This window comes from Protopterus annectens, chromosome 1.part0, assembly GCF_019279795.1.
Source record: "Protopterus annectens isolate FY-2018-M chromosome 1.part0, PAN1.0, whole genome shotgun sequence".
NCBI classification, from domain to species: Eukaryota; Metazoa; Chordata; order Ceratodontiformes; family Protopteridae; genus Protopterus; species Protopterus annectens.
Window position 1 is genome coordinate 538,986,465 of NC_056725.1, and position 23,829 is coordinate 539,010,293.

The 23,829-nt window shown below is 45.0% G+C and overlaps 1 protein-coding gene across 3 annotated transcripts in view; it reads left to right on the forward strand.

Moving 5' to 3' along the window:
- Nucleotides 1–23,829, forward strand: part of XPO1 (exportin 1) — a 1,770,162-nt gene that overhangs the window by 748,866 nt on the left and 997,467 nt on the right. For all 3 annotated transcript variants that reach the window (XM_044061196.1, XM_044061203.1, XM_044061211.1), the window contains exons 10-11: nt 9,074–9,232; nt 9,319–9,516. In XM_044061196.1, the coding sequence (XP_043917131.1) occupies nt 9,074–9,232; nt 9,319–9,516 (357 nt within the window). The remainder of the gene's footprint in view (nt 1–9,073; nt 9,233–9,318; nt 9,517–23,829) is intronic.

Here is a 23,829-nt window from a genome sequence, read left to right on the forward strand (position 1 = left end):
ACTGTACTTTCGGTGCCATCGAGACCCATGACCATCTCATCCTCTGACTCTGTCCTAATTCCCTCTACTTTGGGTACGGTCCCAACCATCTTATCCTCTCTAGAACAGCCTGTGCCCATTTTGCCTCAGGAAGCTCCCCTGCAGGAGCGGCAGGACGTTGGTGAGTCCTCCCCAGAGAGTCCAACTGAGGAGGTTTCTCACAAATGGACGTGTAAAAGGAGGCACTTGGACTCCCCACCAAAGTCCCTCACTGAAGACACTGATTTGGAGGAAGGGCAAGGTTTCTCCTGATCACCCCCGGAGGATGTCTCCTTTGGAGACGTCATGGAACTCCTTCACCAGAAGGGGAGGGGGGGTCTAACCAGAAACTGACCTCGGACCAGTCAGTGTTCCTTGAGGCATTTGGCACAGGGCCATCTACTTTCTGGGTGTCCCCTCCTTTACGGATCCTTTAGTGGATCTTATAACATTTCTGGCATAGAAAGAACCAGACAGTGTGGATCCTATCCCCAGGTGCCCTGATAAAGTCCTTAGCCCCCCCTTCAGACAGGACTTGTTGGAGTAAGGGGTCCCTGGTGGATGCTATGGTTGTGGCAGCCACCACGAAGAAAGAGCTTGCACAGGCGAAATCTACAGTCCTACCGTTTAGGGAAGCGGGTGTACGCTACAGTGACCTTTTCCATAAGAGCACTGAATTATATGGCATATTCGGCTGCAGAGAGACTTAGTCAAGGAAATTGCTGAGTCAACCCCGGACAAAGCGACGTTCTCTTGGATGGCCACTCTCAAGGCAGTAGCTAATACGTCCATGCATCGTCTCTCCCATGCCACGGAGGGAGCCGCCAGGCTACCCGTTACCGACGCTATGAGGCGCCACACCTGGTTCCGGCTTTGTCAGTTCTCAGAACCCTTTAAGGCATTGTTTGCAAATGCTCCATATGACTGTTCTTCCATGTTTGGAAAGTCAGTTTGAGAGACCTTGGTCCAGAGTGAGAAGGATGGGAAGACAGTCTGCTGTCAGGGTCCGCTCCCCCCCCCCCAAAGATCCTTTTCTAGGAATCGGCGAAGGATGAAGAAGATGTGGTTCCGGATGTCTCCGGCGTTTTCCCTGGACACTCAGGCCTCCTATTCCCCCAGAGGCAGAGGAGGTTATGATAAACCCCGTCCTAGATGCAGAGGAGGTCCGAGAAACTTTGTGTCTCTGAAACCATTCTCTGACAGACCCGCACAGCAGCCCTGAAGGGCTGCCCGATTGCTCCTCTCTGGAGGCAGTCGGGGGTCACCTGTCGCTACACCCAGCGGCATGGGAGTCTGTAACAAGAGATCGTTGGGTGTTGCAAATTATATCCAGAGGTTATTTCATCCTGTTCATCGAGCCACCTCTTCCACCAAATCACTTCCCAGATGTTCCTCCCGCGCAAAGGGAGGAAGCAGCTCTAGAGGTAGACAAGCTGCTAAGAAAATGAGTCATCCAACTCATCCCCCCTAGGCCAATCCGGATCAGGCATTTATTCCAGGTTCTTTTTAGTGCCAAAGAAAATGGATCTATCCAACTTGAACCTGTCAGTAGCCAAGGCAAAATTCTGGATGGTCACTATTAAATGCATCCTGCTCTACCTACAGGCAAATGATTGGATGTGTTCTATCAACCTCCATGACGCGTACTACCATATCAAGATGGACAGGCGCTCTCAGAGGTTTCTCCGCTTCCACCGGTTATTATCAGTTCAGAGCCCTTCCCTTTGGTCTCAACACAATCCCCAAGGTGTTCGCCAAGGTGATTGCAGTAGTAGCGGCTCACCTGAGGCTTCAGGGTATCCAGGTCTTCCTGTACCTGGATGATTGCCTGTTCGCTGCCCCTTGCAAGCATTTACTTTGCCAAGCCAGGGATTATTTCCTCTCACTAGTGAAAAGACTGGGCATCACCATCAATCGCAACAAGTAGTCACTGGCCCCTGTTTAGATCCTTAACTTCACTGGGGCTTGGTTGGACACTATCTGAATGAAAGTTTTCCTCACCCCAGACAGGGTACACAGTCTGAAGATGCACGTTTTATACGTCCTTCAAGCCCATGGTCCGACGGCAGAAACAGTACTGAGGGCGTTTGGGTCTATGGCGGCCATGATCAACCTATTACCCTTAGAGCGACTTTACATGCGGATTCTGCAGTGGACTCTTGCAGTTCAGTGGTGGTCTCTATTAGCTCTACCTTTCTCTCACCCGGTCCAAATATTCAGTGTATTCAAGAACTCTTCGGTGGTGGATTCATTTCCCGGATCTAGTCAGGGGACGTCACTTTCTTCTGTTCTTTCCCAAAACCACGGTGACCATGGAAACGTCCTAGGTGGGGGGGTGGGTTACTCAGGAAGGACAGTCCAAGGCACGTGGTCCCCATCTGAGACCAATTAATATCCTGGAGAATGAGGGCAGTTGTTCTTGCCTTACAGGCCCTTCATACCCATCTTCCCCTAGGGACGATTGCGATTCAGACAGACATGTTGGTGGTCTGGTACATCAACAAACAGGGAGGAACCAGATCTTACCCCCTTTGCCATGAAGCCATGAGAGTGTGGGAATGGGTGATCTCCACTGGTTGTTTTCTGGTGTCAACGCACATCCCAGGACAGTCCAACATTCTAGCGGACAGGCTCAGCAGATCTTTCCTGATGCCTTACGAGCTGTCTCTAAATCCTGCAGTGGCGGAGCAGATCTTTCTAAAGAGGGGTTGTCCCTGCTGCAATCTAGTCGCATCTCGTTCCAAAGCGAAATGCAGCGAGTTCTTCCCTCTGAACCCCCCTCAGGGGGAAGCCCCCCAAAGACGCACTGATTCATGCTTGCCTTCCCGGTCTTCTTTATGCTTATCTCCACTGCCCCTCATCTCGAAGTTTAAGAACGCCCACAGGCTGGGGAGCACTGTTATCCTCATCGCCCCATTCTAGCCTCGCCAAGCCTGGTTTTCCTCCTTATGGTCTCATCTAGTAGTTCCACAATGGATGTTGGATCTGGTTCCAGATCTTATTTTTCATCCCTTGGGGATTCCTCACCCAGACGTGGACAGTCTGAAACTCGCTTCTTGGCTGCTCCAGCTCCCCTGATTATTAGGATGCCTGGTTTATCACCTCCTGTTAAAACCATTTTGGTGGCAGCTCACAAACCTACCACCAGAAGGGTATACCCATTGCAAATGGAAACGGTTTCCCCATATGGGGTTTGCAGCGGGCATTGGATCCATTTACTGCTCCTGTGTTTGCAGTATTAGAGTTTTTGGCGGGGATTTTTCAGCAAGGTGCCAGTTCCTCCATTGTCAGTCCAGCTTGCTGCAGTTTACAATTTTCATGTGAGGGAAAACATGACTTCATTAGCCTCTTCTAAACTTTGCAAGACCTTCCTTAAAGGTGCCTTTCTTCTAAGACCCCTGGTAAAGGATCCTACGCCACCGTGAGACCTTACTTTCGTGCTTCAGGCTTTAGTCTCCCCTCCTTTCGAGCCTGCAACTTTGGTAGATTTGCAGTATCTATCTTGGAAGACTGTCTTTTTGGTTGCCATTACTTCTGCCAGGAGAGTGTCAGAACTTCAAGCACTATCTGTCAAAGTTCCTTGAATGATTTTTCATAAGGATAGGTTGTCTTTGCATACTAACCCATCATTTCTTCCCAAAGTAGCGTCAGAAGCCAATATTAATCACACTATCAATCTTCCTGTCTTTTTTTTCTAATTTTCAGAATAGGGGTGAATATAAATTACATGTGCTATATGTGCACAGGCAATTGCGATTCTGCTTGCACAGGACAAAAGCTTTTTGTAATTCTGATCAGTTGTTCATTTCTTACGAAAAACCCTTCTTAGGGAAACCAATTTCTAAGGTGACGATTGCTCATTGGATTTCCCAATGCATTATTCGAGTGTATTCTGTCAAGGGAATTTCCCCTCTGGGTCAGGTAAAAGCACATTCTACCAGGTCTGTGGCTACTTCAGCAGCCTTTTGGTCCAGGGTGTCGCTGGATTATATCTGTTCGGCAGCTACTTGGTCCTCATCTCATTCCTTAATTTCACATTATAAATTGGACATTGTATCCAGGAACAGGGCATTCTTTGGCTCCGCTGTGCTCCCCAATATCCTTCTATGAGGGCCACCCAGGTGTTAGTAGCTGGGGACTCTGTCCCACAGGTTGAAGACTAAATGAGAAGTCAACTACTTCAGATAAAGAAGTTAAGTACCCACCATTATGTTCCTTCTGAGCAGTTGTACTTCATTTGTCTTTAACCACCCCCCCGACCTTGTCACTCTTGTCCTGGCCATGTATATGGAAGATGAGCATCCCGGGAGTGTCCCTTGTTATGCTTTGGCTCAGGATTTTTGAGCTGCCAATAGTGGTAAGGTCTTGTTGGGTCAGGTGTATGTTATATGGTATAAGCAGTAAACTCAATCTAAAAGGAGGAAGGAGACTGGCATTATGGCTACGGGGAGGAGCTTGGAGCGCAGATCAGATGCTGGATCCGAGACAGATCCATAACCCACAGGTTTAAGACAAATGAAGTACAACTACTCAGATGGAACATTATGGTGAGTGCATAACTTTTTTCCCCCGCTTTGTCCTCGGATGCACCACACTCAGTCCTTACCTGTAGGAATTAAGATTTGCTAAGGATTTCATGGAATTAAAAATCAAAGTAGCTGGGGAAAGTATCCTTCTCAAGGAGTCTGTCCTAACAAAAGGGAAAGTGGCTGCTGCACTTAGTAGTTTTCAAATCCTTATGACTCAGACGAAGACCATTTGGCATATCTTGACCAGCTTTCCCAAGCTGTTATCCCAAATCTGAGTTGGGAGTTGGCAAAATTGTAAAGGTGTTTACCTCACAGACACAAGTGGTTTGATTCTCACCTTGGGTCACTTGCTAGTTATTAGTTAGGCATGCTATAGTTTGCACACTGATTTCATAGTATTTGCATATGAACCTGAGTCAGACGATCTTGCCTCAACCTTACCACCTGATGACCTATCTTTTGAGGAGATTCTTCATAAGGTGAGTCTTTTTAGTTGGGAGACTCTGGGAATATCCACACTCCAAGAAAAGGGTAAGGCATTTTTTTCGGTCGTCATGAGTACAAGCCTTTTTCCATTCCCCTAGTCTAGGAAGTATCCAAGACGCATGTCTGCAGCCCAACTCCCAACTCCCCTTCCCCAGGAAACCTAGCAAGGTGCTCGAGTTACACAGTTACATGTAGAGAAATTCAGTGGTAGATCCTTAAGGGGCTTCCTCAGAATGCAAGGGAGCCAAGGGCCACACTTCTAGGAATCCATTGATAGGTTTTTCAACAAGGTATACTCTTCAAAATATCTTCTGAATCGGGGGTGATTTGTATGCCCCCCAACACACACAGTCACTCACTCACTCGCACACTCACTCACTCGCACACTCACTCACTCGCACACTCACTCACTCGCACTCACCCACTCTCTCACCCACTCACCCACTCTCTCACCCACTCACCCACTCTCTCACCCACTCACCCACCCACTCTCACCCACTCACCCACCCACTCTCTCACCCACTCACCCACCCACTCTCTCACCCACGCACTCACCCACGCTCTCTCACCCACGCTCTCTCACCCACGCTCTCTCACCCACGCTCTCTCACCCACGCACTCTCACCCACGCACTCTCACCCACGCACTCTCTCACCCACTCACCCACTCTCTCACCCACTCACCCACTCACCCACTCTCTCACCCACTCACCCACTCTCTCACCCACTCACCCACTCTCTCACGCACCCACCCACTCTCTCTCTCTTGCACGCACCCACTCTCTCTCTTGCACGCACCCACTCTCTCTCTCGCACGCACCCACTCTCTCACGCACCCACTCTCTCTCTCACTCACTCACCCACTCTCTCTCTCACTCACTCACCCACTCTCTCTCGCACGCACCCACTCTCTCTCTCTCACGCACCCACTCTCTCTCTCTCGCACGCACCCACTCTCTCTCTCTCGCACGCACCCACTCTCTCGCACGCACCCACTCTCTCTCTTGCACGCACCCACTCTCTCTCTTGCACGCACCCACTCTCTCTCTCACGCACCCACTCTCTCACTCACTCACCCACTCTCTCACTCACTCACTCACCCACTCTCTCACTCACTCACTCACCCACTCTCTCACTCACTCACTCACCCACTCTCTCTCACTCACCCACTCTCTCTCACTCACTCACCCACTCTCTCTCACTCACTCACCCACTCTCTCTCACTCACCCACTCTCTCTCTCACTCACCCACTCTCTCACCCACTCACCCACTCACCCACTCTCTCACTCACTCACTCTCTCACCCACTCACCCACTCACTCACTCTCTCCCACTCACCCACTCTCTCACCCACTCTCTCACTCACCCACTCTCTCTCTCACGCACCCACTCTCTCACGCACCCACTCTCTCACGCACCCACTCTCTCACTCACCCACTCTCTCACTCACCCACTCTCCCACTCTCTCTCACCCACTCTCCCACTCTCTCTCACCCACCCACCCACTCTCTCTCACTCACCCACTCTCTCACTCACCCACTCTCTCACTCACTCTCTCTCACTCTCTCACTCTCTCACTCTCTCACTCTCTCACTCTCTCACTCTCTCACTCTCTCACTCACTCTCTCACTCTCTCACTCTCTCACTCTCTCACTCTCTCACTCACTCACTCTCTCACTCTCTCACTCACTCACCCACTCACCCACTCTCTCTCTCACTCTCTCACTCACCCACTCTCTCACTCTCTCACTCACTCACTCTCTCACCCACTCTCTCACTCACTCTCTCACCCACTCTCTCACTCACTCTCTCACCCACTCTCTCACTCACTCACTCACTCACTCACTCTCTCTCTCACTCACTCTCTCACTCACCCTCTCTCACCCACTCTCTCACCCACTCTCTCACTCACTCACTCTCTCACCCACTCTCTCACTCACTCACTCACCCACTCACTCACCCACTCTCTCACTCACTCACCCACTCTCTCACTCACTCTCTCTCACTCTCTCACTCTCCCACTCTCTCACTCTCTCACTCTCCCACTCTCTCACTCTCTCACTCACTCACTCTCCCACTCTCTCACTCACCCACTGTCTCACTCACCCACTCACTCTCTCACCCACTCACTCTCACCCACTCACTCTCACTCACTCTCACCCACTCACTCACACTCTCTCACTCACTCACACTCTCTCACTCATCTTGATATCCTATAAGCAGCTTTTTCCCCAAGAGCATTTTAGAAATCCTCAAGAGGCAAAGAGATCAAGTACCAGGAAATCAGCATATATCTAGGTGGACGAGATTTCTCTCATTGGTTCATGGCCAAGGAGCTGCAACTGCTACAAGTCAGGTCACACGTAGTCCTCTTTTATCTAACAGAACTGTACAACTCTTGTCTTACACTTCCGTAAAGGTGTGTACCTCTGCTATCTCAGCCCGTCAACCAGCACAACCTCCATTGTTCCTAGACCCCCCCCCCCCCCTGTGAGGCTATTCAAAAGTATCATTCAGCTGAGACCCCCAAGAAGAACCCTTTCTCCCCCTTGGGATTTAAATTTTGTTAGAAAAACTCACCTTGCAGAAAAAAAAAAGGCAGGAGAGAAAAGAAATTTAACTCCATTTGAGCCTGCCTAATCCACTAACCTCAAGTTCACCACCTGAAAAACTGCCCTCCTGGTGACCATCACTTCAGTAAGGTAAATCTGAGTTACTAACCAAATAAGAGATGTAGTTCTCTTCATATTCCGTAAGGAGAGCATCTTTTTACCTACATACGCATTCTTAGTGCCTAATGAAGTGTCTGACATCTTGCTAAACCAAGCCATTAACTTGCCTGTATTCTTCTCTAAACCTCAGAACAAAGGATAGGGTGAGCCTTGCATTCAGATTTTGTTTGCATAAAACAAAGATCTACAAAAAACTGGCCATCTATTTTTGGCATTTGCAAAGGATAAAGAGGATTGCGAATTGCATTACTTTTGCTGCAAACATTATGGGAAGCGGGTAACTGACAACATTAGAGCACGCTCCACTAGGGCTACAGCAGCCACTATTGCCTTTCTGAGGGGATTGACAGCTAATAGTATTCTTGAGTCAGCCATGTGGCCTCTCTGTTCACCTTTTCAAAACACTAGAACCTGGCTGCACCTAAAGCTGTGGCAGGATTTGCCACTGCAATTTTGGAGGGGCTGTTCTGCATTGCCCCATTACCTTTCCATCAGCTCTTCTCTGTAAAGTTCTAGGAATATTCCCAAAGGTTATTTTAGGGCAACTGTAAAACACAGAACATAGTACATTTGGGTATCGACTTACCATAAATGTAAATTCTAGAGCATCTTCACTGTTGCAGTGCATAGTCCCTCATACCAGCTCATCTTGTCTTGGCTGTCCCTGTTGCGTTTGGGTGGATACCCTTTTTCTGCACTCTTGGGTCCCTTCTCCCAACCCAGTTATTTCCCCTTTTGTTCTTTTCCCTTCGTATACTAGGGACAGAGCTGTAACCACATCATGCTGTTGGTAGCCTATAAGGAGAGTGAGACTTGGGTCGGGAGGTAAGATAAACTTGGCGAAATGTCACCAGCTGATGGCCCTTAATATTCGATGTCCTGGCTTCAGATGTGAGGGCATCAGCCTGGCCTGGGATAAGGGAGCAAGTTTCTAATATTCCCCCTGCCCCCATGCTCCCAAAGATGGGAAATCCAAAGGGTATAACTGCAGCAATGAAAGATGTTCAATTTTCTATATTTATGATATTTTCTGTATTTATGGTAATTAGATAAACAGCTGTACTTTGCTTTTTGTGACTTTTATATGGTCAGTTTTGTGGGAATGCTGCTTTACTGCTGTGTGTTGCCCTTCTTGGAAAACCTTAATTTGTGGCTGACTTTAACATTTTATGGCTGCTTGACGTTTTATTACAATGTATCCCATGGAGCTTGTTTTCATTGAACATTATTTTTATTTTATCGAAGCTAGCTGCAGTTTGACTGTAGACTTCAAGATGCAGGCCATCTGTTCATTTCATTTTTTTTCTAGATGCTACCTTTGAACACAAATATACGGCTTGCATATGCGAATGGAAAAGATGATGAACAGAATTTTATCCAGAACCTTAGTCTGTTTCTCTGCACTTTCTTGAAAGAGCATGGGCAGCTGATAGAAAAGAGACTAAACCTGAGGGAGACATTAATGGAGGTAAGTTTTGTTTCAATTCATTTATTGGTAACTGTCACTTTTGTTACCTTAGTATACTAAAATCCTTTTTTTTTTTTTTGTCATAGGCACTTCATTACATGTTGCTTGTCTCTGAAGTGGATGAGACAGAAATTTTTAAGATTTGCTTAGAATACTGGAACCACTTGGCTGCTGAGCTATATAGAGAAAGTCCTTTCTCAACATCCTCTTCCCCCCTTCTTTCTGGAAGTCATAATTTTGATGTTCCACCTCGAAGACAGCTGTATTTACCTGTGTTGTCAAAGGTAATTGATATAAATACTTTTTCCTAATAATTGTCAAATGGTGGCACTTTCAAAGTTTAAATTTATTTTAGTTCCACTTGAGGCAGTTGCATGCTTAAGTATTGTAGTAAAATGGGGATTGTTGGTGTTTATTGAGCAAGTATCCATCAGGTTTTTCATGTAAAGTGACTGGCCATTTTCCGATGCATGCCAGACCTTCCCATGCACAGATAGTACCATGTGTGTCACTCGTTTTCACACTCGATTCTGTAAATGGGAAGCTTCATTCCCTTATCTTTAGAGTAAGTTTGGGAGAGTGAAGCTTATAGCAGTGTATAACCCAGGTCTGTACCAGATATGTCTGTAAAAATAAAACAAAAAAAATTTTTCAGGCAGTGTCTGTTTAGTCATGTGGAATTGAGCAGGTTAACATAGGCTGTAGTGCATTTATAGTAGTTCTGAAAGTGAAGATTTCTGAGTTGGTTGTAATTTTAGTTATGTGGTGTTGCTTGAAAACTTCAGAAGGTCCAGTGTTATTTATCTTTGTTTCTCTCTTTTTCCTGATAAGAAATAATTCTTAGTACAGCTGTCTTTGGGAGCTTATAGCTCTGATTTCACACCTGCGTCCTTGTGTTTGAGCCTAGGACATTGCTAACCCTTGTTTGGTCAGATACTACATCTCTTTCCCTGATGTCATTATTGTTTTAATGGTCTGGATCTGCTGTCAGTTTTCATTCTATCCTCATCTGTTAGGTTTGGATCCTATCCTCGGATCCGACTCAACCGTTACTATAGCTCATAGCCCCCAAAAAGCTCTCAAGCTTCTCCCTTACCCATAATGCACCAGCCCTAACATACCTTGGATCTTGTTTGCTGTTTTACATAAAGTAGAAAGAAGTACTATAAAAATACTAACATAATAGGCCGTATCTGGAGCTCATCATGAAGGGCAGTGATGTCCTTGTAACCTCTCGTTCTTCCAGAAATCCATTGTGAACAAGGTTGGGGGTTGGTGGGTGAGAAATTGAGGAAGAATGAAAATGGACAAAGCAGATGGAATGTTATAAGTATATAACTTCTTTATTCGATGTGAATTTTCATTCTATCCTCAACTGTTGGGTGGACTCTAAGGAAGGATATTCCTGAGCACAGGTGAGTCAAAAGCTGCTCTTCCCCTCAAGACCAGATCCAGTTAGTGATGAGTGATAAAGGTATGAGGATTGACCAAGGTTGCAAATCATCCATGGCAGCCCTATATAGAAACACAAAAATAACTCTTATTTACATAATACTTACACATTTACAAATATTTACAAATGTGCAAGTATATAGATATGCACATTTAGTTACACAAGCATGCTAAATTTTCATCCCTATTAGACCCCACTCCTTTTTCCATAACCACCATCTGATTTTACTTAATGTTGTTTGCTAAAATCCATTTACCATTAAACATAATTTCATTTATTTTTTCATTCCATATAACATAAATTCATTTTTAATCTATTTTAGCATATTCTTTACTTCTGTTCTTATATTATTATATTTATCTTATAAAATTATTTTATCTAGTACTATATCTACAAAAATTTTATTTACATAGTTTTTTTACTCTTACATTTCAAAAATACGTGTTCCGTAATTTATTATTGACAATATAGACATATTCTTTCACTTTTCTTGTATGGCATATCTCCTTTTATTGGCAATTTATATTTTACCAGTCTCCACAAAAAATTACATTTTACTTATTACACCATCTGTTCTTTTTTTGCAGCTTTGTTTTTCATCTGTTAGATTTTCGTTTGGTTTTACCTAGTAATGTTTTATCATTACATTGTTATACCATTTTTTTTATCTTTTCCTGTCTGGTTTTATTTTCCAGAAAAATATTTTTTCTCAACATTTTATTTCATTTATACACTTTCCCTTTACTCTTTGCCATACCCCAAAATTTATCATACTTCTATTTATGTACAGTTTTACTATTAATCAGTAATTTTTTTTTCATTTATCCACTTTACACTTTGTACAAATTTAGTGAAACAGCATATACCATTGGGTTAATTAACACTAAACCACCTCCTTCATGTACATACAAGACTACTCTTTTTTAGTGAGGTTAATCTAGAACCCCATACTAGTGAAAAAATTATCTGCAGTAATTCATTTTCAAAGACTGTTGGTAACATAACTATATTGGCTGAGTATGCTGATGTTCTTCATGTTTCACTGTTGCAGTCATCACACTTGGGTTATCTGCCTGCAGGTAGCCCTCAGTCGACCCGATCACCTCTTCCATGACGTCAGGTCATCAGGGGTATAAAACATGCAGCTGACCCCATTACATCAGCTTTTCTTGCAGTGCGGGAGCCCGAAGCAGAAGCAGTTCGCAAGTGCTGGTCGGCCGCTACCTGAAATTTGCGTTTTTCGAGTTTCACGCCTGAAGTCTTCTAAAGCTAAGTACCCCCGTTGGGGATCCTTTGTTCTTGCTCTAACCGATGTCAGAAAAAGTTAACAATTGTCTTGTCTGTGGAAAGCAAATACCTCACAAAGATTTTCATTCTTACTGCGCCACCTGTTTAGGCCCACACCACGGCGTTCCTCGCTGTTGGTGTTGTGTCTTATTCAACACCCAAACTATTCGTCGTTGGGATATCTTTGTCACTAAATTTGTTCGCTTTCATTCTCCGTATTCTGAAATGGCTTTAATAAGCCATCCGACTACCGATCTGCCGAATAAACGTAAGAATAAAGACAGAGACAGACCGCATAGGTCCAAAGCTGCCGACGACACTTACGTTAAGCTAGTCGCCAGTCCGCCGGTATTCAGTGAGGTGCTTTTGCAGCCCCTGATTCCTGCTTCTACAGATTCGCAGGCCTCTACTGAGACCCATTTGGAGTCCGGTATGCCGCAAAGTGCTTCTTCGACTATGGGACCTGCAGATGTCTCTACCTTGGATGGGTCCGGAGCTGCTGTGCAGGCACCTGCTTCTGAGGGTGGATTCAGACCTACCGATGTTCATATTAAACAGACTACTTCATTTCATACTAAAGCTACCAAATTTCTCAGGCCTGGGGTTCGCACTGGTCTATATTACATATCTGAACGCATAAATGTTCGAATCGCTAAAGCCCGATCGTTGGCAATCGAACATTTAAATGTTCTAATATGAATAAAAATTAAAAAAAAAAAAAAAAAAAAAGGCAAGCCCCCTGCACCCATCACACACGCAGCTACTTAAATATACCAACTCCAAGATCGCCCTGCAGTGTAGGGAATGGGAAATTTCCTGTTTCCGCACTGTAGCGCACTGAAGTGCTTAAACCCCTTTCCTTTCATTTTCTTTTTTTTAATACTGCGGTGGTGGTGCTGTGGTAGCGTTGTCGCCTCACAGTAAGATGTTGTCCTGTTCGATTCTCAGGTAGAGCATCTTCTGTGTGGAGACATGCGTGAATGGGCGTACCTTCGTTGAAGGTTGTGCGTCAGGGCCAGCAACTCTGCATGTAAAAATCTACTGCCAATCATTAGCGGACCAGAGTTCCACTGTGGCGACCCCTAACCGGGAAAAGCCAAAAGACACAACAACATTATTTTGTTAGATATTCGAACATTTGAATGTTTAATCGCTAAAGGTCTATCTTTAGCGATTCGAACATTTAAGCATTTGGATATGTATAGTAGACCCAGTTCGCACTACACCTAGGAAACGAATGACCAAAGCGCATTCTCAAGCTCCCATGCCACAGAAACAAATGCTTAGAATGGCTGAAGACCTCATTACTTTAATTAGGGGAAGCCAGTCTTCCTCCTCTAAAAGACAAAGAATTTATTCTCCTTCTGATTTCACAGACCATGAGTCCGATGACTCTGACCCCTCTGATTACCAGGACATACCCTTATCTACGTATGAGGATTTCGATTCTGTTCCCTCTGCCTCTCCCCCCCCCCCCCCCCAGAGGACTTTTCTTTTGGTGAAACCCTGCATATCCTAAGAGAGCATTTCCGCTAGGAATGCCAGGACTACCCACAGTCCAAAAAGAGACTCAGGGAATTCTTAGACTTGCCTCAGCACAGGCATCTAGCTATACCCCTTGTCCTGGATATTGTATATGATGTCTTCATGGAATCCAGTCTTACCCCTGATACTTTACCACCAGCTCCTAGAAAGCCTGATAGGTACTACAGAGTACCTGACTCCCACAAATTTCTCTTTAAAAATCCCACTGCAGATCCAGACACCATTTCCCAGGGACCTAAAGGTATTAAGGCTACTACAGCCAAAAACCCTACCCCTTCGGACAGGGATTCTAGGGCTTTAGACAGATGAGGTAAGAAAGTATATACCTCTGCAACCCTTGCCATCAGGGCTTTAAATTGCCAGTTTCACATGTTGACGTACCAGCAGCATATTATGGAACTAATTAAGCAAAAAATGTTGTTGATTCCTGATTGTGGAGAAAATAAAGATTTACAAGAGTTAATGCATTCTGCAAACCAAGTTTGTAAACATACTTTGCAGTGTGGTTTTGATGCCTTAGAAGCATCTTGCAGGGCTGCTGTCAGTGAGTCTGTTCTGAGAAGGCATGGTTGGCTGAAGGAATAAATCTTGCCAGACCATGTCAAAGCAAAATTACTAGATGCTCCATTAAACCAAGAATGTTTGTTTGGCACAAAAGCAGAAGAAGTTCTTAAAAAGATGGAGGAAAAAGCTAAATCTATGCAAATAGTTAAAGATTTCTTATAGGCACAGCCACCTAGATTCAGCAGGCATTGGCCTTCAAAGAACTGGTCCTTTCCAGTTCCTCCCAGATCTTCTCAGTCCAAACCCAGGGCAACAGACCACAAAAAGACTACAGTCTCAGGGTATGCACATATCTAAACAATGGAGTGCTCCCACCTCAAAGTTAGGGAGTGGTAAGCCACCCCCTTATGGAAAAAGTTTACAATGACTTGTCTTTCATCCTTCCCAGCCATGCCCAAGTACTTGCACCCTAGGAGGAAAACTCACCCTGCATGCAAAAAACTGGGAGTATATTACTCAGGACCAATGGGTCTTAAACATTCTATCCCTGGGATACAGATTCTACTTCCACTCATTGCCAACCCCAAGCGGATTGCTTGACCTTGCTCCAAACTAGTGGGCAGAGGCCCAAAAGCAAGTACTTTCCCTTCTCAGTATCAGGGCTATTAATCCTGTTCCCTCAGAGCAAAGGGGACAGAGATCCTACTCCAGACTGTTCCTGGTGCCCAGAAAAGAGAACTCCTGGCTCCCAATCCTGGAGCTGTCAATTCTCAGCACCTTCCTGGTGGTACCAAAATTCATATTGCTTACACTCCAGCAGCTGCTTCCTATGCCAGCCAAGGACTCATGGCTGGTCACCCTAGACTTAAAAGAAGCTTGTCTGCACATCCCCATAAGGGAATCTTGCACGAAATATCTATGTTTCAGGGCAGGCTCTATGCACTGTCAGTTCTCTGCACTTCCCTTTGGCTTATCTACTGCGCCCAGGGTATTCACAAAGTGCCTGGCTCCAGCCATTGCATACTGCATGCAGAGAAATATTAAAATCTACCCATACTTGGACGATTGCCTGATTCAGGCGTACAGTCAGGAATTGCTACTTCAGCACCTGACGTTTGTAAAAAGACTCCTAACTTCTCTAGGGTATACCATCAACGAAAATAAATCACAGCTGATAACCAGCCAAAAGATTGTATTCAAGGGAGCAAGCTTGAACACAACTTCCCAGATGGCATTCTTCACACCAGAAAAGCAGGTTTATTTGACAAATTACTTCAAACTACTGGCCACCCAAACCCAGCTACATGCAAGAAAAATACTGCAAGTCCTAGGGTTCATGACTTCATGCGTTCTCCTAATTCCATATGCAGGACTGCATATGAGGAAACTTCAGTGGTACTTAAAGTGTCTGGTGTCAACTTTCTCAGGACCTGGAAACAGTGAGTCCTATCATTCCTTGCCTAAGAACAGAGTTCCTTTGGTGGGCAGAGGCATGCAACCCCCACACACACACACACACACTGCCCAAACCCTGACAACAGACGCATCAGACTATGCATGGGGGGCTCACATGGCAGGCAGATGCATTCAGGGTAATTGGAGCCCAGGACAAATTCACCTGCATATCAATCAAAAAGAAATGTTAGCTGTACAGAAGGCACTGACAGCCTTCAAATACCTTATCCTTCCAGGACAACTCTTGATAAAGACAGACAGCACCTCAGTTATGTGGTACATAAACAAGCAGGGGGGAACTCATTCCTACCCACTCTGCATGTTAGCCATGGCTCTGTGGAACACAGCCTTGAGTAATCAAGTGCACCTGCAAGCTCAGTTCCTGCCAGGCAAACAAAATTCACTGGCAAATGACTTAAGCAGAAATCCTGTGGACCTACACGAGTGGAAACTGGAACCCAACTCATTCAAACTTCTAATCCACAGGTGGGAGACACCAGAGGTGGACCTCTTTGCTTCCCCCCAAAACCATCAATTGAACAAATTTTGCACCAGAACTCCCCACAGCCAAGCATGGAAAGTGGATGCCCTATCCTTCACATGGGAAAACCTCTCAATCTATGCCTTCCCCCCTCTGCCCCTTTTCTCAAACATACTACACAACATCAAACAGGGCAGGCCAAAGACACTTCTTATCGCACCAGACTGGCCACGCCAGCACTGGTACCCACTCCTAAGCAGCCTAACAGCAGTGCCAACCTGGCAACTACATCAGACCCCTCTCTGCTGTCCCAGCAGGAGGGATAGATTTTGCATCCTCAGCTGCAAACCTTGAACCTGGCAGCCTGGCTTATTCCCTGAATACATCACCAGCAACCCTCAGCAAACAGGTGCTGGATGTCATCCTTGAGGCCAGAAGGCCTAGTACTAGGAAATCCTATTCAGAAAAGCAGAAAATATACTGTTCTTGTAGCCAGTCTCAAGGAAAGGACATAGCCGTGCCCTCCTTACCTCAAATCCTAGATCTAGCAGAGCTGCTCCACAAAGGCCTATCCTTCTCATCCATTAAGATTCATGCCTCTGCCATATCAGCTCATTACAATACTGAGCCACCCCTCTTCTCTCGCCCTCTGATCAAACAGTTCCTGAGAGGAGCCAACAATTTAAGACCCCATGGAGAGCTCCCACTCCTCCCTGGGACCTTAACTTTGTACTGGAGAAGCTCACACTTCCCCCTTTTGAGCCTGCAGCTTCAGAGTTAAAATTTCTCTCTTGGAAAACAGCCTTACTTCTAGCCATCACTTCATCAAGAAGAGTGTCTGAGTTACAGGCCCTTATGGCTGTGGGAACCTTTCATTATCTTCCATGTGGACAGGGCTTCCCTCAGGACTTAACCCATCATTTGCGCCCAAGGTGGTATCCAGTGTGGCTTTAAACCAATCCATCCATTTACCAACCTTTTTCCCTAATGCTCAGAATAAAGGGGAAAGGATCCTGCACTCCTTGGACATGCACAGACAGCTGAGGTTCTACCTTGACAGGACTAAGCCTTTCAGAAAATCTGACCAGCTACTGGCCAGTTTTGCTACAGGGGCAGAGGGCAAGGCCATTTCAAAGCAAACCATTTCCAAATGGATAGCACACTGCATCCATTTCTGCTACAAACACCATGAAAAACCTACCCCACAGGAGATGAGAACTCATTCCACTAGGGCTACCTCAACCTCTATAGCATTTCTCAGGGGAGTCCCTACCAGGGACATCCTGGAAGCTGCAACCTGGAGTTCTGTACACATCTTCACCAAGCACTACCACTTACCTATCTTTTCTAAATCCAGAGCTGGGTTTACCACTTTTGACTGCCTCCACCCTTCCTCAGCTTTGGGAATCAACCCAAGTGGGAGGACTTGCAACAGTGAAACACGAAGAACATAGTACAGTTGTGTACATAAATGAAGATGTTCGAGTGTATTCACTGTTGCAGTCCTGGTTACTCTCCCTCCAGCCCCCTGACTTTTCTATACTTTCTACCTATCCTCTTGTTTAGCCATATCTTATGACAGTGGTATTTACTTTTTACTGGTGGTGTTCCACAACGTGTAATTGCTTGCTATTTTGGGGGCTTCTGACATCTGGGGAAAGAATAACTGATGTAATGGCGTCAGCTGCATGTTTTATACCCCTGATGACCTAACGTCTTGGAAGAGGCGACAGCATCCGATGCAGAAATCCCAAGACTCTGGTATTCGGGCCGACTGAGGGCTACCTGCAGGCAGATAAACCAAGTGTGATGACTGCAACAGTGAATACACTCGAACATCTACATTTATGGTACGTGTACACAACTGTACTTTTCCCATTAGTACTGAATTTATCAAATAAGCATTTTTTTCTGAATGATAATTTATATGTTCTCCAGAAAAAACATTTTTTTCTATTCTTATTTTCCCCACTGAATTCTACTTGCATCTGCATTTTCAAATGCTATACCTAACTCAAAAATTGAATTCATTGTAAAATATATACCCCCCCAATCTTTACTACATCACCTAAACCTTTACTTTCTCTCTCTACTTATTTGTGCACATTATTACTACTGTTAACCATTTTTTTGTGATGAGTATGATGTCATTTGCATATATTAATAGAACTGGAATTCATAACCTTTACATATCCCGTCTCCTTCATTTTGTAATTTATTTCACATACTATCACATTCTTAACTAATCCAAAGAGTATAAAACTCATTGGACATCCCTGTCGTACACCATTCTTCATATGTACGTCTTGGCTTAACCATCCATTTACAAGTATTTTTACTATATGCTGACATACATAATTTCCTAGTTTCTGACTTTTATTCTTTATTCTCCGTAAGATTTTATGTCCATTTGTGTCAAATGCCTTATTAAAGTCTCCTGTCATGATTTTCACGTCTTTTCTATTCATATCCTCTACAATTTCACTTCTTTTCTATTTGTAATGTCTACAATTTCTCTATCATTAATTCTTGACACTTCCCCTTTTTACCCCCCCCCCCCGTGTGTGTGTGTGTGTGTGTGTGTCTGTATGTGTATGTGTGTGTATATATATATATATATATATATATATATATATATATGTAATGTGTGTGTGTGTGTATGTGTGTGTGTATATATATATATATATATATATAATAATTTTCCTTACTATTTTACATTTTTGTTTCAAATCTCTCGTATTTCCATAAAGGTCTTTATTAATTCAGTACCATCTTTCTCCACTTTAATTGCCTTGTATCTTCCTTACATATGAATTCCGGTATTCCACTACAAAATTCTTTATACATAAAACCGTCACTTAACCATTCATTCAAAATCTTTTTAAAAAAATTGCCAGTCCCTTAAATTTTTATACATTTCCTACCCTATTCTATGTCCTGCGGCTGAGTCTATATATGTCCTACTCGCATGTTGCAGTATTCATAACAGTAGGGAGTTGCTGCCAGCATCGCCACCTTCTGGCCAGTATACCAAAGACTTTATTCCTAGAGGGTACGTGTAACATCCCTTGTCAGGGCCATAAACTGATGTAAGGTCTAATGGTGATGTCTGCACGCACCCTCCTCAGAATTTTTTGCTGCAGTGAACACCGGACTCCTGTTTGCCAGTCCAAAAGCCGATCGCGTTTTAGATGACCGTTAAAATTTCCAGATCGGACGACCGTTTCATCCTACCGGTACTGATAAGTGCCCTGTTGGGTTTTTTCATTGCCTTTGATTATTATGTCAGCTAAAAGGGGAAGTGTGCTTGTATGAGACCAAGTCCTCACAGGGACGCACACGAGAAGTGTGTTTTTTGCTCAGGCGAGGCCCACGACCATACGTCCTGCCCATTTGCAAATCTTTCGTTCCAAAAACCCTTCGTAGCTGTCTTGGTGCACTAGAAACCTCCTAGACCCACATGAGTGGCAGTTAGACCACAGTACCTTCAACCTTCTAACCCAAAAATGGGGCACCCCAAAGGTGGACCTCTTTGCCTCCCACAACATTTACCAGCTCAACAAATTCTGCACCTGGGAACCTCAGCAAGGCCTGGAAAGTGGATGTCCTATCCTTCCAATGGATAAACCTCTCAATCTATGCATATCCCCCTCTACCTTTACTTTCAAGGGTACTACTCAAAATAAAGGAGGAGAAACCAAGAGCAGTCTTGATTGCCCCAGACTGGCCACGGCAGCACTGGTACCCACTGCTGCGCAGTCAGTCTCCCCTTCAACCATGGCACCTACCTCAGAGCCCAACTCTCCTGACCCAGCAGAATGGAGAAGTCATGTATCCAGAACTGCAGACTCTGCACCTGGCAGCCTGGCTTATTCCCTGACCTCTCCTCCAGTTGCCAGTCTAAGCAAGCAAGTCCTGGATGTTATACGTGAGGCCGTACACCCCAGCACTAGGAAATCCTATGCTGCCAAATGGAAAAGATATTGCACCTGGATCCAGGCTAAAGGAGCTGAAATAGCACAGCCCTCTCTACCTCACGTACTGGATTACCTAGCAGACCTACTACACAGGGGCCTATCCTTCGCTTCTATTAAAATTCATGCCTCTGCCATCTCTGCTCATTACAGCACAGAGCCACCTTTTTTCTCACTCTCTCATCAAACGGTTCTTAAGAGGGGCTAACAATTTAAGGCCACCCAGAAGAGTTCCTACCCCAGCTTGGGACCTTAACTTTGTGTTGGAAAACCTCACACTACCCCCCTTTGAGCCTACAGCTTCAGCAGAGTTAAAATTCCTCTCTTGGAAAACAGCCTTGCTTCTGGCCATCACTTCAGCTAAAAGAGTTTCAGAGCTACACGCACTCATATCTGTAGAGCCCTTCATCATTTTTCATGCTGACAGGGTCTCCCTCAGGACTAACCCAACTTTCATGCCTAAAGTGGTGTCCAGTGTGGCACTCAACCAGTCATTTCATTTGCCCACCTTTTTCCCAAACCCACAAAACAAGGGGGAAAGGATTCTCCATTCTCTAGATTTGCACAGACAGCTCAGATTCTACCTGGATAGGACTAAATCCTTCAGGAAGAGTGACCAATTGCTAGTCAGCTTTGCAGCAGGGGCAGAGGGCAAGCCCATATCCAAACAATCTCCAAATGGATAGCACACTGTATCCATTTCTGCTACAAATACCATGCGAAACCGCCCCGTAAAGGGGTCAGAACGCATTCCACCAGGGCAACCTCCACCTCTGCAACTTTTCTCTGAGATGTCCCTACCCAGGGACATCCTGGAGCCTGCAACATGGAGATGATGTTCTTCGTGTTTCACTGTTGCAGTCATTACATTTGGGTAATCTGCTGGCAGGTTGCCCTCAGTCGGCCTGAATTCCAAAGTCTTGGGTCCTGCGTCGGTTGCTGTCTCCTCTTCCATGATGTCAGGTCCATCAGGGGTATAAAACATGCAGCCGACGCCATTTTCTTCAGTCTTTCTTGCCGCGCGGTGCCCGAAGCAGAAGCATTTTGCAAGTGCCGGCCGACTACTGAAATATTCAAGTTTGAGTTTCAGAACCAAAGTCTTCACTAAAGCTAAGTACCCTGTTGGGAAAACTTTTTTCTTGCTCCATATCGATGTCAGAAAAAGTTAATTGTATTAAATGTGAGAAGCAAATACCTCATAAGGATTTCCATTTATACTGTATCACTTGCCTAGGCCCTGATCACAATGTGACTGGCTGTCGGTTTTGTGCTAGATTTAACCAACGCACTATTAAGCGTCGGTATATTTTTGCCTCAAAGTATTTTGGAAACTGATTTAATTTCCCAGAAATGTTGTCGGATAGCAATCCGACTACTGAAGTACACAAAAAACGTAAAGAAAAGGACAGAGAAAGGCAGTCGAGATCCAAAACAGACGAAGCTTCTTCTAAGCCAGTCGCTTGGAAAGTGGATGGCCTGTCCTTCACCTGGAAAAACCTATCAGTTTATGCTTTTCCCCCTCTGCCTCTCCAAGGTACTATTAAAGATCAAACAGGACAATCCAAGGATGATACCGATTGCACCAGACTGGCCACGCCAACACTGGTACCCCTTTATGTGCAGTGTCACTGCAGGCACCATGGCATCTGCCTCAGACCCCTGCCCTGCTGTCTCAGCAGGAGGGCCAGATTCTGCACCCACAGCTTCAAACCCTGAACCTGGCAGCCTGGCTAATTACCTAATCACTCCATTACCATCCTTCAGCAAGCAAGTGTTGGATGTCTTTCTGGAGGCAAGGAGGCCTAGTGCTAGAAAATCCTATGCTGAAAAATGGAAAAGATTCTGTTCCTGTAACCAAGCTCAGGGGATGGGCACACAACGCCCAATTTTCCTCAGACTATTCAGTACTTAACTGAGATGCTGCACAAGGGCCTTTCCTTTTCCTCCATCAAAATTCATGCCTCAGCCATTTCAGCTCATTACAAAACAGAACCCAGCCCTTTTTTCTCATCCACTGCTGAAACATTTCCTCGGAGGGGCCAAAAACTTAAGACCACCAAGGAGAGCCCCTACTTCAGCCTGGGACCTTAACTTTGTATTGGAAAAACTCAATCCACCTCCTTTTGAGCCAGCTGCAAATGCAGAGTTGAAATTCCTTTCTTGGAAACCAGCCTTCCTTTTAGCCATCGCTTCAGCAAGAAGGGTGTCTGAATTACAGGCCCTCACTGCAGTGGAGCCTTTCATCATTTTTCATGCGGACAGGGTCTCTCTCAGGGCCAATCCCTCCTTCATGCCCAAGGTGGTATCCAGTGTGGCCCGTAATCAGTCCATTCATTTGCCAACCTTCTTTTCTAACCAACAGAACAAAAGGGAGCGAATCCTGCACTCTTTAGATGTGCACAGACAACTTAGATTTTATTTGAACAGGACTAAACCTCTCAGGATATCTGAACAACTGCTGGTGGCGTTTGCTGCAGGGGCAGAGGGGTAGGCCATTTCAAAGCAAACCATGTCTAAATGGATAAGCCATTGCATTCATTTCTGCTATAAGCACCATGGAAAAACCTACCCCACAAGGGATTAGACCACACTCAACCAGGGCTGCATCTACCTCTACAGCCTTTCTCAGAGGTGTCCCTTACCATGGACATCCTAGAAGCTGCTACCTGGAGTTCTGTACATACCTTCACCAAGCATTACCATTTGCCAATTTTCTCTAAATCCAAAGTTGGCTTTGCCACTGCAGTCTTGCAGGGCCTTATAGCTTGGTCTTAATGCTATCTGATTTGCTCCTCCCATCCTTGGCTTTGGGAATCTACTCAAATGTGATGACTGCAACAGTAAAACACAAAGAACATAGTACAGTTGTGTACACTTACCATAAATGTAGATGTTCAAGTGTATTCACTGTTGCAGTCCTAGTTACCCTCCCTCCAGCCCCCTGACTTCTATTGACTATATCTCCATTCTTGCTATATATATATATATATATATATATATATATATATATATATATATATATAATTGCTTCCCATTATGGGGACACCTGACATCTGTGGCAAGAAAAATTGATGTAATGGCGTCTGCTGCATGCTTTATACCCCTGGCTACCTGACGTCATGGAAGATGAGACAGCAACCGACGCAGGACCCAAGACTTTGTTAATCAGGCCAACTGAGGGCTACTGCAAGCAGATAACCCAAATGTGATGACTGCAACAGTGAATACACTCAAACATCTCCATTTATGGTAAGTGTACACAACTGTACTTTGTTTTGTTTCGAAAATATGTATCTGTTTTTTTCTGTACATTTTGAAAAAAAGTTTTAAATTAACTCCAGATGTCCTATTTGCATGTTGCAGTATTCAGCATATGGGTTTACTCCTCTTGCTTCGCGAATGTCCATCCAGTATACAAAAGTTTTCAGCCCCTGTAGGGTGCATGGGACGTCTGATGTGGCTCAAGGAACGTGGGCCATAAAAGTGACGTCTGCACACACCAACCTTCAGACCTTCTCAGCTACCAGTCAAACGCCATGTGTTATTACCTTCACGGCCGTTGGATTCAAGAAATCAGTTAAGTGCCCCATTGGAGAATCTTTCAGTCCTTTTCTTTCATTTAATGTTTGGTCATGTCATCTAGAAAGGGCAAGTGTAAGTACGGCCGTCAGGTACCTCACATAGACTGCCAGAATCAGTGCCTCTTTTGTTTGGGACATTCGCACGATTACAAGGCCTGCTCCATTTGCCAGGCGTTCGTGCCCAAGACATTGTCTGTCCGTCTGCACACGCTTAGCTTGTATTTAGAAAATCAAAGATTAAAGCAAATAGCATTAGGGATGAAGAGCTCCTCCAATGTACCTACAGAACCGCTGAAAAAGAACGCCAAGACTATACA